Source organism: Pongo abelii, chromosome 20 (genome assembly GCF_028885655.2).
Source record: "Pongo abelii isolate AG06213 chromosome 20, NHGRI_mPonAbe1-v2.0_pri, whole genome shotgun sequence".
In the NCBI taxonomy this organism is placed as follows: Eukaryota; Metazoa; Chordata; class Mammalia; order Primates; family Hominidae; genus Pongo; species Pongo abelii.
In genome coordinates this window covers 5,880,596-5,898,520 of record NC_072005.2, presented here as the reverse complement: position 1 = coordinate 5,898,520, position 17,925 = coordinate 5,880,596, and the positions used below count along the sequence as shown (strand labels likewise).

Genomic DNA, 17,925 nt, shown 5'->3' with positions numbered 1-17,925 from the left:
TCAAAAAAAAAAAAAAAAAAGGAATCTGGTGTGCTAGTACTGTGCATCTCCTCCCGACTCTGGTGCTAGTGATATCACATTAGTAACTTAATATAGGCCATGGCTGAAGTATTCACACCAAGAAAGTCAGCAGACGCTACAAATCAGGGTTCAATTTGTTTTATTAATTGTCTTGTGGTCTTAAGAAAGTGGTAGAAAAATAAGTAAAATTTACAATAAACTATATACACACACATAAATACATACTAACAAATAGATTCTCCTCCAGAGAAGCTGTTGTTAAATATTTACCACATCCCACTGGCTGTTCAGAAAAGTATAACAACCATGTAAATACATGTGTCCTGGATTAGGAACTGACAAACTTTTTCTGTAAAGACACAAACAGTAAATGCTTTAAGTTTTGTTGGCCAAAAAGTTTCTGTTAAAAAAAAATTAGCTCTAATGTCATAGCTCAAAAGTAGCCAGAGACAATATATAAATGAGTAAGCATGGCTGTTTTCAAATAAAACTTTATTTACAGACACTGAAATGTAAATTTCACACCATTTTCACATCAAGAGATATTCTTCTTTTGGTATTTTTTTTCCCAACGAGCTAAAAATGTAAAAAAATCAGCAGGCGCGGTGGCTCACGCCTGTAATCCCAGCACTTTGGGAAGCCAAGGTGGGCAGAGCACCTGAGGTCAGGAGTTCGAGAGCAGCCTGGCCAACATGATGAAACCCTGTCTCCACAAAAAAACACAAAAACTAGCTGGGTATAGTGGCACACAGCTGTAATCCCAGCTACTCAGAAGGCTGAGGCAGGAGAATCACTTCAACCCGGGAGGCGGAGGTTGCAGTGAGTCGAAATTGTACCACTGCACTCCAGCGTGGGCAACAGAGCGAGACTCCAAAATAAATAAAAGAATGGGAAGGGAAGGAAAGGGAGGGAAGGAACAAGGGGAAGGAGGGAGGAACCATTTTTAGCTCATAGACTATATCTGGCCCACAGACTGTAGTACTCCTCACTCTCCTTTAGATCATACTCAAAAAGGTGCAGAGCTGGGACTCAAACCTAGGTAAGACCTGAAACACAAGGTCCCAGGCAGAGAGATGAGCGAGTGCAAAGACCCTTAGGTTGGAATGAGCTTGTGCTCCAAGGATGGAAAGACCCATGCGGCTGAACAGCAATGAGCAAGGGGGAACAAAGCAGGGCATGGGAGCCAAGTTCAGGGGACTTCATAAACCTGAATACAAGGTTTAGGATATTCCAAGTTCAGCTGAGAGCCCTCTGGAAGCACTGAGTGGCCTTGATATTTCCATTTTCAGTCTATGTATATATATACATACACACACATATATATATGAACACATATGTATGTATATATCTGTGTGTATATATATAGATAAAAACGAAGTATATATGTGTATATATATATATGGGGGAGGTTCTTGCTCTGTCCCTAGGATGGTGGCAGTGGCACTGTCACAGCTCACTGCAGCCTCAACCTCCTGGGCTCAAGTGATCCTCCTGCCTCAGCCTCCCAAGTAGCTGGGACCACAGGCTTGCACCACCACATCCGGGTAATTTTTGTGTTTTTGTAGAGATGGGGTCTTGCTCTGTTGCCTAGGTTGGTTTTGAACTGAGCTCAAGCGATCCTGCCACCTTGGCCTCCCACAGTGCTGGGATTCCAGGGGTGAGCTACCGCGTCTGGCTGATTATATTTTTAAAAGACTCCTCAGCCTGCGGCCATGTGCAGAACAGAGGCTGGGGCTTCAAAAGAATGCAGCAAAGGATAGATAGCAGAGAGGCGGCTGTCCAAGTCTTCCATGAGATATGGACGATGTGGCCTAGGGTGGTGACAGCCTGGCTGGTGACAATGGGTGGATCTGGGCTGTATTTTGGAGGCAAGGCCAAGTCCGAAGGATTTGCTGAGAGATTCATAGCAGGTGAGTAGAGAACAACTCCAGGGTGTCCAGGACCCTCCCATGAGCCTTGTGAGACTGATAGTCCCATTTTACAGATGGGGAACCTGGAGGCGCGCGGGGTCCAACACCCTCCCATGAGCTTGTGAAGTTGATTCTTGTAGCTCCGAGGGGTCGAGTCCCTCGCGCCGGGTCCCCCCCTCCCCCAACGCCAGCACCTGGATCCCAGGGCTGCGCCCCCTCCTAGCGCCTGACCACGACCCCCGCCCCCGCCCCCGCCGATGAGCTCTGATTTCCCCCCTAATCCCAAGCACCCCGCGCCCTCTCGCCACTTCCGCCGTGGTTTCAGGAAAGCGTTTGCCGAAGGTACCGGCTCCTAAGGCGGGTAAACTGAGGCAGGAGGCAACGCGTCTCCCGCCCGCGCGTGTGGGAAGCCCCCGCAGGCCCGGGGATTTACCTGGAGGAAGGCCTCGGCTGCGGCGCCCTAAACTGCTCACTGTCCCACCGCGGGGGAACCCCGGAAAACGAGCGGGAAAACGAGTGATTCAAGACCCGCCTCGGACCGCGCCGTGCCGCCTCACTAAACCTTAGTCGCTGCCACTGCGCATGCGCCCTTCCCGGCCCTTTCCCCGCCCTCTCAGTCGGCGGGAAAAGGAGGCGGGAGATGGCTGGTGCGCAGGTGCGTGCTAGGAGCGCGGCTCGTCAGGGCAGGCTGCTCGGCAAGGCAGGCGACCGAAGCTCGCCTCCGCGCGGCATTCAGCGCGCAGGCGCGAGCTGGCCGCCTCTCACGGAGTCGGCTTGTTAAGTGCGCACGCGCGGGAGTTTCTGGCAGAAAGCAGGCGAGCTTGGGCCGGCGCGGGGCCTTGTGGGAGGGCTTAAGGAAGTAAAATGGCGGACCTGGCGAACGAAGGTAGGGGAGGCGCCGTCGGGGACCGGCTGGCGGCCGGGGAACGGGCGGCGGGAGGACTAGGGGCCACAAGCCTTTGCGGAGAGCACCGCAGAGTGCAAGGGTTTCGTCCGCTCCAGGCTAGCGCCCTGGCGGGCCCTGCAGCCGCCCCCTATTGCGTCCCCTCAGGCCGGGCTCACGGGCCCGGCCCATCACTCCCGGCAACCCCGGCCCCTGCAGCCGTCTGGCTAGAGGAGCCGGGTGGCCGTCGGGATCGCAGCCCTAAGGCCCCTCTGCGCCGCAGCCAAGCTCGGGGCTGAAGGGGGCGGGAGGCGCGGCCCCAGTGCTTCGGCCACGGATGTAAATAGACCTTAGGGCCTGGTTGTGGCCCGGAGCGCGCCACGCTCCCTCCCCGCCCCCTCGTCCTCCGCCACCCGGCATCTCCCCTTCCCCGGCCTGGCTGCCTATCTCCTAAGCCCGTGAGGCCCTCGTCCTCCGCGGGCCAGCAGCATACCGCGGACGGAGGAAGCCCAGGCCGTTTTCACCCCGTCCCCGCCCCGAACTTCGGCCCCCACTTCCCGCCAGTTCCCCCCAGATCTTTCGGGGCGCCTCGTCTCCCCCTCATTTAGGCCCCGCCGCAGGATCTGGGCCGCCGAAAGCCCTGGCTGCTCTTTGGCCCTTTTTGCTGCACTTCCAGGCAAGAGACCGTGCGAGTCCCTCCTCTGTGGAGCGCTGACAGCCCACCTGAGTGTTTTTGACAAGGTTACACTTCCAGATCCCCCGAGAAGGCACTATAAGGCTGATGTCTGCTTCCATGCACAGTCGTGTTGCCATCGCTGTAGCTTCAAGACTTCTGAGGCCTATTTTTAGCTCCCCCCCTTTTCTAGTTGCACAAATGCAGGCAAGCTCTCTACCTGTCTGGCTCTGATTCCCCCATTCGGTGCTCCCCTGTGACTGAAGGGTTTTCCCTACCGAATTGCACTAATGAATGAATGATGATAGGAAGTGCTCGGTCTTGTGGAGCATTTAGGGTAGTACCAGGTATGGTGCAAAGTCTTGACATACTGTTTTCCCTGGTAGGAGGTATACTGTTAGCCCCATTCACTTGATGAGGAGACTGAGTCAACGTGGTTAAGTCGCTTATCCAAGGCATGTCACACAGCTGGGAAGGAGCAGGGATGTGAACCAAGATGGCCTGGCTTCAGATGCCAGACCACGGGTGCTCAGTCCCTGCAGATTCTGATTATGTGTGGTGTTGGGCGGGCGCTGGGCATCTGTACAGGAAGCAGCACAGGTTCTCTCCCTGATTCTTGGCCATTTTATTTTATTTTTGGGGACGGAGTCTAGCTCTGTTACCAGGCTGGAGTGCAGTGGCGCCGTCTCGGCTCGCTGCAATCTCCGCCTCCCGGGTTCAGGTGATTCTCCTGCCTCAGCCTCCCACGTAGCTGGGATTACAGGCGTGCGCCACCACACCCAGCTAATTTTTGTATTTTTAGTACAGACGGGGTTTCATCATGTTGGCCAGGATGGTCTCCATCTCCTGACCTCGTGATCTGCCCGCCTCGGCCTCCCAAAGTGCTGGGATTACAGGCGTGAGCCACCGCACCAGGCTGCTACATCTCTTTTTTTAAGATAAAGGAGCCCATGGAGGGTTGCAGCATTCCAACTCATGAGATCTAGTTACAGAGGGACTGGGTAAGTGGGAATCAGTATGACATATTTTATGTATTTACATCCTGAGCCCACATAGTTTCTTGAACTCAGGACTCATGTCCAGCATCACATTTCGACATCTCCATTTGGATGTGTCATAGGCAAGTCTAGAGCGTTTCCAAAACAAAATCCTTATCTCCCCCACCGCACCTGCCCATCCCATGGTCTTTCACCCATTGTAGTTAGGCAGGTCCATTCTTTAAATTCCTCTGCCCCAAACCTTGAAGTCACCCCTGGTTTCCCTCTTTCTCATACTGCACAGCAAATTCTATCATTTCTACCTTAAAATTATTTCCAAAGGGGGACCACCACTTCTCCCCACCAACACTGTCCATGCTTAGCCCCCGTTCCCTCCCCACTACCCATCTGAAAACTTCTCAGCCCATAGTGGGCCCCAATACCTCCCTGTCCTTCTCTCTCGCCACTCTCTGCTGACTTGCTCTGTGCTAACTATGGCTTTTTCAGTTTTCCTTGAACGTTGCATCCACTCCCCGCTTTTAGCCTTTTCTCCTGCTGATTCCTCTAACTGAAACAGTTTTCCCCCAGATACCCCCATGGCTCACTTCTTCTCGTTTTTACTCATATATGTTACTTTATTAATGAGAGCTTCTCTGGCCACCTATTTCAAATTAAATCCATGTTCTCTGTTCCGTTCACCCAGCTTGATTTTCCTGTATAGCTCTTACAATCCGGCATGCTAGATATTACGTGCATATTTGCCTCATGTAAGCTCCATGAGGTCAGGGATTTTTATGTCGTGGTCACTGATTGCCCCCTTGCATCTAGAACGGTGCCTGGCACAGAGTAGGTACACGGGAAATATTGGTTGAATGAATGAATTCACCAGTGAGGACCCTGTTTTGAGGAATACATTTGAGCACAAAGGGGAAATTATGGCTTGCCCTTTTCCAGAGGATACTGTTTCTAGCATATGCTGTCCACATGAGCTATTGGTTGTAAATGGGATAGTTGAACTGGTAAGGGCCAAAGAGAGAAATGGAATGTTTTGAACTTCACTTTTTTTCCCTAGTAAGTGCCACACTCACCTAGCACGTTGTACCTGACACTAGTTCTGGGATAACTGTCCTCAGGAAATCAAACCTTGGTGGACTTTGTGCCTCAGATATCCCTGCCGTCCTTTAATCAGTCATTGTGTGTTTCTTGAACACTCCATTTCTGGTTTTGGCTTGTACAGCCTGCCAGGATGTTTAATTTCTTATTCACTGTGTAAAGTGGGGCCTCCTTGCCTGTGCCTTTTGAAGCTTTAGGGGCTGCCCCATGGTCATGTGTTTGTTCTTGCTGTTTAAGCTCTAGTCAAATGCCCTCTTGGCTTCTGCCTTTCCAGACTGAGATCAAAAGTTGCTCCACTCTCACACCCAGTCCCTCCTCCATCCATTTGCCATCTCTCTTCTCTGGGCCAGTCCCACCTCTGTGTCAGGCTGAGCAGCGGCTGTCCACCCGGCTGGGCATCAGTATCACCTGGGGAACTTTCCTGAAACCACAGATGCTGAGTCCCCACGCCCTGCAGATTCCAATTCTCTGTGGTGTTGGGTGGGTCCTGGGCCTCTGCACAGGTGGCAGCACAGGTGATTCTCATGTGCAGCAGGGTGGAGACCCGCTGGTTTGAGTAGCACAGGGTAGGTGTCCTCTGCTTGTATATGAGGAAATGTTTTCTGTTGTGTAAAGCATCTTGTTGGCCCTCGTCACCATGGTGAACGCCTCATGGATGGTGACAGCAACTCTCACAGCCCTTCCTGTGGTCTGGGACTTTTAAAGTCCACTTGAGTGCTTTTCCTCTCAGAGTGTGTGTGCATGTTTCACCCTTGCATCCAGGGATAAGTCTCCCCTGCTTGGCATTTCCCCATTGATACCTCCCAGACTCATTACTCATCCTGTCTTTAGGGTTATTCTACATTGTAGGCTGACATCAGGATTTGAAGGCAGAGTTTTGTCCCTGGCAAAGGTAAAGAAGACTGGGAAGAGGGTGAGCAAAGCATATTTGAACTCCAGGGAATCTTGGATTCTAGATCCTGACATGAAAGGCCCTGTTGGCCTGTGGACATGCGTGGTGGAAACCCGGGAGACGGTGTGAAGCAGGGCTCTCACTTTTGTGTGGTGCAGTTGACATTTTGATCGTTCTCTTTGGCAGGAGGGGGGCTGTCCTGTGCGTTGCAGGATGTTTAGCAGCACAGTAGCATCCTTGAACCTACTCACTAGATGCCAGTAGCACACACCTCCCCTCACTCCCGGGGTCATCATGACAACAGAAAAAGTCTCCTGACATAGTCCCTGGGGAGTGGGGGTGGGGAGGTTGCAGAATCGCCCCCAGGTGAGAGACTCACTGGTATTGATGGTGGGGACACAGGCTTCGGTCCTCATAGAGAACTGGGTTTGTGTTTTAACTCTGCTGTCCACTCTGAGTCATTTGGGGCAAATTTCTTAACCTCTTTGAGCCCCTGTTTCCACACCAATAAAATGGGAATAATGATAACCATACCCACCTCGTGGTTGCTGTGAGCATTGAAGAAATGAATGCACATATATTATTTAGCACCAATCTCTGCTCATAGTAATAAACACTCAGGTCGCTGTTTTTACTACAGTGCACTCTGCTCTGGACACATTCAGCTTAAGGGTTCAGCAAAGTCACCCCTTGTGTGGGTGAACCTGCCCCACTCAGAGTTGGCCCTGGGCTGAGCCCCTGGCAGAAGACCACCAGGGCCTGGGCTCTGGGTCCTCCTAAGTTCTGTCCTGCCTGTCACTTAGTGATCTCAGGGATCCCAGCCTGAGCACTACAGACATCTGGGGCCAGGTAATTCTCTGTTGTGGGCGGTTGCCCTGTGCACTGTAGGATCTTAATCAGGATCCCTGGCCTCTACCCCACTAAATGCTAGCAGCACATCCACCTCCTCATCCCCACCAGTCATGACAGCGGAAATGTCTCCATCGCCAGTGTCCCCAGGGGCAGAGTTGCTTTCAGTTGAGAGCTACTGATTTAAAAGCCTGACCAGCTATGAGTCAAGAGATTTTCGAGGGTGGTTTGGCTTCTCTCAGTTTGCACCTTGTTGACTTAAAACCTAGCCCCTGAGAGGATGAGATGCAACTGAATTTTTATTGGTTAGCTAGAACTGAAATAGTTGGAACCTATCCTAAACAACTTTTGGAAAATTTCTTGTGAATTTATGATAAAAACTAATTCTGGGATTTTTGCTGAGAGCAGAATGTGTGCTTTCACCTCCACTGTGCCTCCTGTATCTGTAGCAGAGGGGCCTGATGGTACCCAAGGGGTGTCCAGGCTGCAAAATCTTTATACTCTTTGAAGAGACTTTCCATTTTGCCCAGGATCCTGCGTATAGACAGAAAAGCCCTCACTGGGCTTCTGCAAAATGTTTCAAACAAGTCTTCAGCCTGCCTCTCCGTTTACCAGAAAATGGGATTTTCCCAGCACCCTCGTGCATTCATTAGGTGTTAGGGTCAACCTGGGTCTGGTGTGTGCTCCTCCTCTGAGGTGGTCAGAGTGAGCCGAAGCAGCAGGAATGGGGTGAGCTTCGAGTGGCATTTGGAGGAGCTTGGAGTGGAGAAGGGGGGTTGAATTCTGCCCTCCTACGTGAGTTCAGACAGTGAATAGACTTGGGTGTAGTGGGAGACAAAGGCCATTTGGGGAAAGTTGAGATGCATTTGGGGAATCTGAGAAGAGAGCGCCATTCCTCAAAACTTACCAGAGGACCACAAAACTGCAGAGATGGCTGGTATTGGCTTGGCTGGGCATTTGGTAGCTCTCCATGGTACTTTGAAGCAATCGTGAGGCAGTTGGGCTTGCATCATTATCTATTCAGGGTCTGGTGGTGATGTTTTCTTTGTTTTAAGGCGTCCTGGTGGGGTGGTGTTCTGTTTGACTCTGCCCTATGCAGTAGAGAATAACGTGGCCTGGAACTTCAGGGTAAAGCTCCTCACTGCCACCTTCCACATGTCCACAGTTTGCTTCCTCCTCAGTAGTCTTGGCACTTAGAGCTGCCACTCAGCACTAGCTATGGATCTCAGCTCTAGATGGGCTTCACACTTGTTTAAGGAGGTTGTCAGGGAAAATCAAAACTGCTGCCTGGGCTGCACCATTGGAGATGGTTCCAGGAATTCTAGGATGTCTGTGGTTTTAAAGAGCTCCACCGATGTTTAACAACATGAAGCCAGAGTTGAAAACCACAGGCAGAAGTTGCAAACTTGCTTGAACGGCAAGCAGACATATTTAATTTGGCCCGTTTAGGTTTTTGTTTGTAATTAGGAGCCAACACTTAAAATTCTGAGATTTCAGAGGGGAAAAAAATTGTATTTCTGATTTCTCTCAGAAAACAGCAACCACCCTTGGCCTGCATTCTTGCACAGCAGTGATTTATCAGTGCTAAGGAACAGCTGCGCCTGTGGATAGATTAGATCGGATACTGTGGTCTCCGCCATGTTACTTGGGGCCTAGCCCACTTTTTCTTCCAGTGCCTGTGACCTTGGTTGGTATTTGGGTTTCAGTCCTATTATACAGACTCCTAGACTCTGCATTCTCTACACTTAGAGTGCTCTTTAGCTAGAACCTTAGCATAAAGCACCTCATGGTCTGTAATTTAGGATTTAGTGTCCTTGGAATGCTAGAACTCAGATAGCATATGGCAGTGGTTCTCAAAGATGGTCCGGGGCCCTGCAGTCCCCAAGACCTTTTCAAGGGGACTGCAAGTTCAAAACTATTTCATAACAACACAAAGACATTATCTGCCCTTTTTTTTCACTCTCATTCACTTGAAAATGGACAGTAGAGTTTTTTTTCCAGAGGTTATTGGATGTGTCATATACCAACAGATGAACTATTGAAGCAGATAAGAGAATTCAGGCCAGGCACAGTGGCACACACCTGCAGTCCCAGCTACCCGGGAGACTGAGGCGGGAAGATCTGTTGAGCCCAGGAGTTCAAAGCCAGCCTGGGCAACATAGCAAGGTCCCCTCTCTTTAATAAAAAAAAGAGAGAGAGATAATTCAGCTATCTTCTATTAAGCCAGACGTTAAAGAGATTTGTCAAAATGTAAAATAATGCTACTCTTCTCACTGATTTTTTTAAATACTTATTTTTCATAAAAATATGTTATTTAACTAAACCTTTCTGGAGTTTATTATAGTCTTAAGTATTTTGAAATTGTCTTAGGTTTGATTTCTAATATGGTGTCACTAGTAGCTACATCCCACATTCCAAAAGCCCTTGGGGATGTTCAGTCATTGACAAGTGTGGAAAGGGATCCCAAGAGCAGGAAATTTGAGAACCACTGGCCTGTGCTAGCAGAGCCTCAGTGTACAGTGTGGGTTTCTTCGCTGCCTCGCCAACATCGGGAGAATTCTAAACCAGGGCTGACCAGCAGGTTCCCGTTGGCAACTTGTGGTGTGGTCGGAAGCACCTGGATTGGCTGTCCTTGGTTTGTATCTTGCCTTCTGCCCTAGAACTATGGGCAAGTTGTCTGACCTTAGCTCTTGCATCTGTAAAATGGGAACGATGATATGCAAGTCTGAGGATTGTGGTGTGAGAGGGAATATACTTCTGGTAATTGACCTACTGGAATGTGGAGGTACATGTCAGTTACTCCTAGCTGTGATTCTCCTAATTGGATGCCTGAGTAGAGAGAAAGCACCCTGTGAGTTATACCAGGGTTTTCCACCTCAGTATTCTTGACATTGGGGCTGGTGGTGGCCATCTTGTGCATTGGAGGATGTTGGGCAGTCCCTCTAGCCTCTACTCATGTGATGCCATAGCACCCAGTCATCCCACCCATCCACTCCCAGTCATGAGAAGATAAAAGGTCTCCAGACACTGTCCAGTGTCCCCTTAGTGGCAGAATTGCCCCCATTTGAGAACCGTTGGGTTATGGGATTTCATTGGCACCCAAGAGACTTTGTGCTGCATAGTTATCTAACCTACTGAGGTCCTAGGAGCCTGTACACATTTAAAGCCACAGTCTGAGTGGGGAGGAAGAGAGGCGATGAATCCCAGAAGCCGGGGTGGGGGGTCACCCTGGTTTGTGCCATCTAATCTATTGGGGATTTATTTTGGTGTATAATGTGAGTTAGAGATCCAGCTCAATTTTTTTGCCCAAGACTAATGGAAGGTTTCTTGCCCTCAGCTCAGTTGACATTTGGACTTGGGTCACTTGGTGGTAGGGCACTGTTCTGAGCCTCCTAGGATGTTGGTCAGCATCCCTGGTCTCCATCCACTAGATGCCTGTAACAGTTTCCTCCACCCCCCCACAAACATGACAGCCACAATGTCTCCAGATTTTGACCAGTGTCCCCAGGGAGATGAAGTTACTCCTGGGTGAGAATCACTGGTCATAGGATCAAAGAAAGCTACCCAGGAATAAATTAATTGCCAGCTAGAGTTTAAGGCCCCTCCTCCCAACCTTATTTTTCCATTCTGGCCTTTTGGCAGCTGAGTAGGTCTCAATGGACATCATATCCCTCTTCAGGAAGAACAGTCTTTTCCTTCACCTTTAACATTGCCTCTGGTCCAGGGTGAGGACCTGACATTATGTAAGGGCTGGGAAGAACCTTCAGGGATGCCTGAGTCCTGGCTGCACCATTTCACAGGGGCTGAAGCCCGAGGCCATGGAAGCAGGTAGGGCTGGCTAGGGCCAGTGCACCTGTCTCCAGCCATGGAGTCTAGGGGTTCATGTTTGCCCTTCCCGGTGAGTCAATAAACTCGAGGTAATGGGCACTCATTCTCCCCTGAAAACTGACCCGCGTAGGGCACTGCATTTCGCTGTTGCTGTTTATGGTGTTCAAAGAAAGGGAGGAAAATCTAGAGACAGTAGTAGTTACTCCATACACATGTTTAGAAGGCAGGCCTTGCCTTTTGCAGTAAGTTTAAAATGCCTTTGCTAAATTAAACTCCCCCAGGTTTGCCACAGAGAATTTTGGGAACTTGTTTACCCAGAATTAATTCCTGCGTTGCATCTGTGAGAGCAGAGTGTGAGTAGAAAACGGTCCTTGAGAACTTGCCTTTCTCCGGGGGAGAGAGTGAGAAAACAGGCGGTTACCCTCTGCTCAGAGGAGAGAGGATGTTTTGCAGCATTGATGGTGATGGCCACTGGGTCCTAAGAGTCCAGAGCCTGGGCCCCAACCTTTACACTGGATAAATCCAGATTCCTCAGCATGGCCTGCAAGGCTGAATGTCCTGTGGGCTCCACCGAGCCCTTCCCGTCCTCCTCCCCTCCAAACATGGGCCTCCAGGCTCTTCCTTTCCTTAGAATCTTTGACTTGGGGTCCCCTCTGCCTGGGATCCCCTGCCTTCACCTGGCTCATCCCTGCTCACCCTTCATGTGTGAGCTTCAGTGAGGCCTTCCCCATTCACTCACTCTCTCCCACCATCCTGTGGTATCTTCTCTACAGCACCCAGCTCCAGAACTACCCAGTTATCTCTGCACACAGCAGGTACTTGTTTGTTTTCTCTTTCCCAGTAGAGAGCTTGCGGCCTTGTCTGCCATTTCTTTCCTGTCTCCAGTGGCAAGCTCGGCGCCTAGCACAAGTCTGTGCTTGGTAGATCCTGCTGGTGAGAGCAAGGCTAGGCCACTCAGCTCGGCCTGTCTTCAGATCCCACCTGTTTCCTGTGACCTCAGAAGGGCTCAGGCATTCCGAGCACCTGAGTGTTTGCCTTGAGTGTCCCAGGCGTCCAGGCAGCTCTTGGATCCAACCATTCCACCCCCTAAAAGGGGTCAGACTCTGACGCATTTGTCATTGCCGGGCATTGGCAGCTGTCCTTGAATCCAAGGCCCATGCTGTAAGGTGGCATCAATGTGTTTGCAATCATCCGAGCATAATAATGCTACCAGTGCCAGTGTGGAATCATCCTGTGTGCCAACCACTTCCCCAAACACGGCATGTGCAGCATTTCATTTCATCCTTGCCGAAGCTGCCTGGGGTGAAATAACAGCCCTGATATGCAAATGAAGACATTGTGCCAGAGGTACATTGTCTTATCTGGGATCCCAACCACACGTAAGTGGCCAGGGCACGTTTGAACACGCACAAAGACCAGAGCGCGTGCTCTCCAGTATCATCAGTTTTGCTCTGCTGCCTCAGCATAAATTCTGTAGTTCTTGGATTTCCTTCTCGTAAGCTTCCGTGTAGAGAGGAGGGGATTTCTGTTGTCTCTACTGGAACTTTCCCGAGTCTTCAGCCACTTGCATGTTGCCTCAGCTGTGTTGGTGTCACACCACCTAGTGGCGGAACAGAAAAGTGCCATTAAAGCTGGATCCTCCATCTCTCCATACAGTTTTTTCTTTTTTCTTTCTTTTCTTTCTTTTCTTTTCTTTTTTTTTTGGGGGACAGAGTCTCACTCTGTTGCCCAGGCTGGAGTGCAGTGGTGCTATCTCAGCTCACTGCAACCTCCACCTCCCGGGTTCAAGTGATGCTTGGGTCTCAGCCTCCCGAGTAGCTGGGATTACATATCCCACCAGGCCCAGCTAATTTTTGTATTTTGGGTAGAGACACGATTTCACCATGTTGCCCAGGCTGGTCTCAAACTCCTTTCCTCAAGTGATCCACATGCCTCGGCCTCCCAACATGCTGGGATTACAGGCATGAGCCACTGTGCCCAGCCATCCATACAGCTGTAGGCAGAGTTGCTGACTTTGTATAACTTTATGGGGTTTCTGTTCAGAAGTGCAAGTTCTGCCCCCAGGGGCTTACGGTCTGGGTGGTGCAGGAGTGGAGGCTTAGAAGAGTTTGGCTGCAGGGCTGATAAAGGTAGAAATAAAGAAGGCAGAATGTGGCTTGGCCCTCATGGGGTGGAGTGGGATATGAGGAGGATGTCATGGGGATGTGGCTATGATAAATGAGACTAGATATGTAAAGTACCTACCTCGGAGTCCAGTAAAGACCTTTGAACAAATGCCTGTTGCCCCTGCAATGCTTGTTGGAATTGTAAGTATCTGGTGGTGAGATGAGAGTGGTGGAGATTGGCTTGGAGTTCGGTAGTTGAAGGTAATGCCAAGATGATGAGCATTCCAGAAACAAGTACATAAAATGTAAGATATCATCAGCTCCAAAAAGTGTGTCCCCATAATCTCCATGAGACCAGTTGAAAGTTATAGAAATATATTCGAGTATTGAGAAAAGAATGGAGTCATCCAGGGTCCCACCGCTTTCCACTAGCTGGGCTGGAGAACCCCGAGCGTGCTATACACGGAGATCCGCAGAGGCATCACCTAGCAACTGCATGTTTGAGATCAGTTCCATTCTGTACCAAAGAATCAGTTGGAGGACAGACCTGACACGTCAGCGACAGATTTACCTTTGTGCTGTGGCACAGAACTGTTTATAATAATTTCTGAAAAAATAAATGACTTGAAGGGTTGTGATTGTGTCACCAGATTACAGGAGCTGCCACATTTTAATAGACTGTTATTTGTGTTGGCGAGATGCTTTCCATATTTTTTTCACAGGTAAGAAGATTAAGACATATCAGCCCAGGATTAAAGCTAATTTTATCCAAGTACCTTGCTGACAGTTTGGTCAGGAGTTCTAAGTCGCTTTCTAGATGAGGGCAGTTTCTTGGCAGTTATTGGAGTCATCAGTCAGGAGGCGAATAAACAGAAAAAGCAAAGATATTCCAGATTCTCTCCTGTATGTGTTTTCCCGGGCCTACGTAGTTTCTTCTATTTCGTTTTAGCGGGAGATCCTCCATGACAGGCTGGAGACAGCCATGGGCCGGTGGGGAGGCAAAGCTTACTGCAAGGCAGGGCTGCCCTTGCTTCTTTGTAAATTATTCTCTGCAGCAGTGAGGAAAGAAAGTTTATATGGAAGAGGAGAGAGGCGGAGGCGAGAGTGTGTGTGTTGTCAGCTTAGATTCTGAATACATTACGCAAAGCATTCCAGGGCCGAACATTTGACAGATGAAGACAGAAAGCAGCTTGTGTCACCATTGAGTGTGTGCCTTGGAATGTGTCTTTGATCCTTGTCTTGACAACCTTAAAGGATTGCAGTCTTGTCGGGGATCAGCCATTGGGATAATCACACACTGTGTGCTGGCTGAGGCAGGTGGTCATGTGACCTGTGGGAAGCCTTGCACTGACCCCGGAACTCATGACTGGCCCCCTAGTTTGGTTCGTGCTCCTCCATAGGTGCTTATCCAGAATAGCAACTGACAGCTGCTTTATTCCTGCTGTCATTTCTCTAAAGGGAAGAGTGTATGTGTTGTAGCTCTGAGGCCTACCTGCGCAGAAAAGGTGAGAGGAAGCAAACTGGAGACCCAGGTAACTCCTCCCTTTTGCACACGTAGTTCTTGGCCAGCAGCGGAGTGGAGCATGGCGCTCAGGAGCATGGGCCCGGGCTTCAGAGTCAGCCCACCTGGCCCGAAGACCCGGGCCCACCTCCGACAGATCGCTTGACCTGATTATCCGTTTCCTTTCCTGTGAAAGGATGTTGGTGTAAGCCACCTCCTAAGGTGGTTGTGGAGATTGGGTGACATGATGCAGATAAAACCTAACACATAAAGAAGTGCTCGAAGAACGCTGGCCGCATGTATGAAACCAGCACGCGTCTTGGAGACCCCATTTGTGGCTGCCTTTGCTGTGCATATCACGGCAGGAACTAAGATGAGTCTAAGCGGCAGAAAGGAGTCCACAAGCCTTCTTCACCGGGAGGGGTGGGAAGCTCACCTTTCTCCCCTGGGCCACCGCTGGAGTTCAGCCCAGCTCCTTGCTTTCTCCTTTCCTTGCTTGCAGTAGGCTGCAGAGACCTCACTCCTTCCCTTAAGTCTGGGAAGCCCCCACCACCCACCCTGTCCCAAGGGGCTCTGTAGCACCCTCTCCCCTCCTTGCTGCCTCTGAAATAGACACAGAATTCATTTTGTCATCAAAGTTTTGCCACCAGTCAGTCTCTTGGCAGAAAAAATACAGATAAAACCTTTTGAGTCCTGGTCCCTGGAGGCTGCTTGTAGAGGTGCTACCAGAAAGCCTGCTATTTAACTCTCACATGTGGGCTGTTCAAACCACCCTCCTCCTTTCACCCTCCTTAGTCTTTGAAGAGGCAGTATCTGGGCCCTTTCCCTAGACAAAGATGCTGTCCACCAAATTACAGAGGTGACTTCATCAGGGTTCAGGGTGAGGGTTTTATGGACTTCGCACACACACCCCCAAGCCACCTGGGTCCCAGGTCGGTCATTTCTGCTTTAGAGGAAGGGCCCACCTCCTCAAGTCCCCCACCTCCTCAGAGACCTACTGCCCCCTGCAAGGAGAACAGTTCCTCTAGGGTCAGGAGGAAGCCTGTATCCCTCCAGGGGAAGAGACCCCCTTCCACCGGGATCCCCGCCTTCATTGCAGCGATCTTTGGCTCTTTCCTCAAAAAAGCTATCATAGGAACTGCATCAATTTGATTGGAGTTTCCTTCCTAGGAGCTTCTACACTGACCCATGCAGGTGTAAATGTGCAGACCTCAGACCCCAGGGAAGGGTGGAGGCGCGCCCCCCCCCCCCCACCCCGCCCCACCACCTCCACTTAGCTCCTCTTGCCCTAGGCTGGCCTGTTTTCCAGTCTGTCCCCAAGGCATGTCCCAAGCACTAGCACAGTACTAGGTCCGCTGCATGTGCCACCCTGACCTGGTTCCTCCAGCACTCCTCACTCTGCTGCTGTGTGCTTCCCGGTCACGTGGCCAAATGCTGCTTGTCCTTCTGTCCAGACAGCCCCTCTCCCAGCAGCATTCCCTGATTCACTCCCTTCACAGCCTCACTGGGTTGGAAGCCCCAGCTCTATGTTCCTAGGGCCTGCAGTGCCTCCCCTGTGTCATATGTTCAGATAAGGTGTGATGGGCGCTCTAGACAGACATGGACGTGTCTCCCTGTGTCACTGCTGTGTCTCCAGAGGCCGACGCAGTGCTTAGTGCACAGGGGTGCTGGGATGTGTGGAATTGCTGAGCAAATATTAGGATTGAATCTTTTCGTTCTCTGTGCAGCAGGCTCAACTAGGTGGGACAGAGCACCCTGACAGCCATAGCCACATGAGGATGACTAGGTGGAGGTTGGGGGGCAGGGCCAAGCAGGTCTAAGGGGTTCCCAACATCTGGCAGAAGTTGGAAAGGAGAGCAGAGATGGCCAAGCTTCCTGTGCTGGGGCTGGCTTGCTTCTTAGCCTGTCTCTGCTCATTGCTGGGGCTGCAAATACCAGGACCAGGACACCGGCCCTGTCCGGAATCCCAGCTGGTCCCATTTTGCATCTGAGCCTCACAAGTGGGTTGAGGGTAGCAGGGGACGGGAGGGAGAGCCAGCACTGTGGGCCCGGATGCTAGCAGGGGCTCACTCCTTTCAGTTTCTGGCCAGGCCATCTTCCCTTGCTCTTGCTGTTTTCCTGGGGGACCAGGGGCAGCAGGGGACTCTCCCTGGCCTGGGTCTGTGATCGTCACAGGATCACAATTGTTGGGTTCAGGCTGGGTGCCGTCTGTGCATGTGAGCCGAGGAGGGTCGCAAGGTAGAGGATGCTAGATGGGACGAGGGTTTTGAATTCAGCAGCAGCCATGTGGGACTTGGTGCACAGTGCCCCTGAAGGCCATGGTGAGGCCAGAGAGGAAGTATGTGGTGGGCCAGAGCACTTCACACGTTGTTTGAGGTGACTTGTGTCCAAGGAGGAGGGGCTCAGAAGCTCCCCCACTTCACACATCAGTGTTGTCCACAGTGGTCCATGAAACGTCATTCTCAGGCCTCATCGTGGATGTCCCTAGAAATGGGGGGACTCCCTGGTCAAATGACTTTGGGAAGCATCTGGTCAAATGAGTTTCTTTCCCTTCTCTCTGTTTTTGAGACAAGGTCTCACTCTGTCACCCAGCCTGGAGTGCAGTGGCACGATCATGGCTCACTGCAGCCTCTAACTCCTGGGCTCAAGCAGTCCTCCCACCTCGGCCTCCCAAGTAGCTGGGACTACAGGAGTGTGCCACTATGCCTGGCTATTTGTTTGTTTTTTGTAGAAATAGGGTCTCATTATGTTGCCCAGACAGGTCTTCAACTCCTGGCTCAAGTGATCCTCCCTCGTCAGCCTCCCAAGTGCTGGGATTACAAACATGACCCCATTACAAAACCACTGTGCCTTGTATTGGTTTTCTGATCTCTTAATATACTGATGTGTAAAATCAATCTCCAGACAGACTGCATTTTTACAAACTAGGTTTCAACAGGGAGCATGTTACAGGACCAAAAACAAAAACAAAAAACCCAACCACTTGGTTGACAGATTCTGGGTCAAATAGTCTGCATTTGACTCCTATTTTAATATTAAAGGTCTTCATGGTGGGTCTCTAGAAATCTCCAGTGGTGATTTTCCCTTGACCTGTGAAAGAAAAGCTGGGCTAGGAATTGAAGCAGGTCGTTGAAGCCTCCCTACTTCTGGCCGCCTGTCCATTCCCCAAACTT

At 50.6% G+C, this 17,925-nt stretch overlaps 1 protein-coding gene across 1 annotated transcript in view; it reads left to right on the top strand.

Moving 5' to 3' along the window:
• Positions 1-2,774: 2,774 nt before the first annotated feature.
• The window catches only part of RANBP3 (RAN binding protein 3), a gene marked incomplete at its 5' end in the record, with an annotated part of 62,312 nt that continues 47,161 nt past the window's right edge, over positions 2,775-17,925 (top strand). Inside the window, 1 exon segment of the mRNA NM_001133401.1 lies at positions 2,775-2,817. Within this exon segment, the coding sequence (NP_001126873.1) occupies positions 2,796-2,817 (22 nt within the window).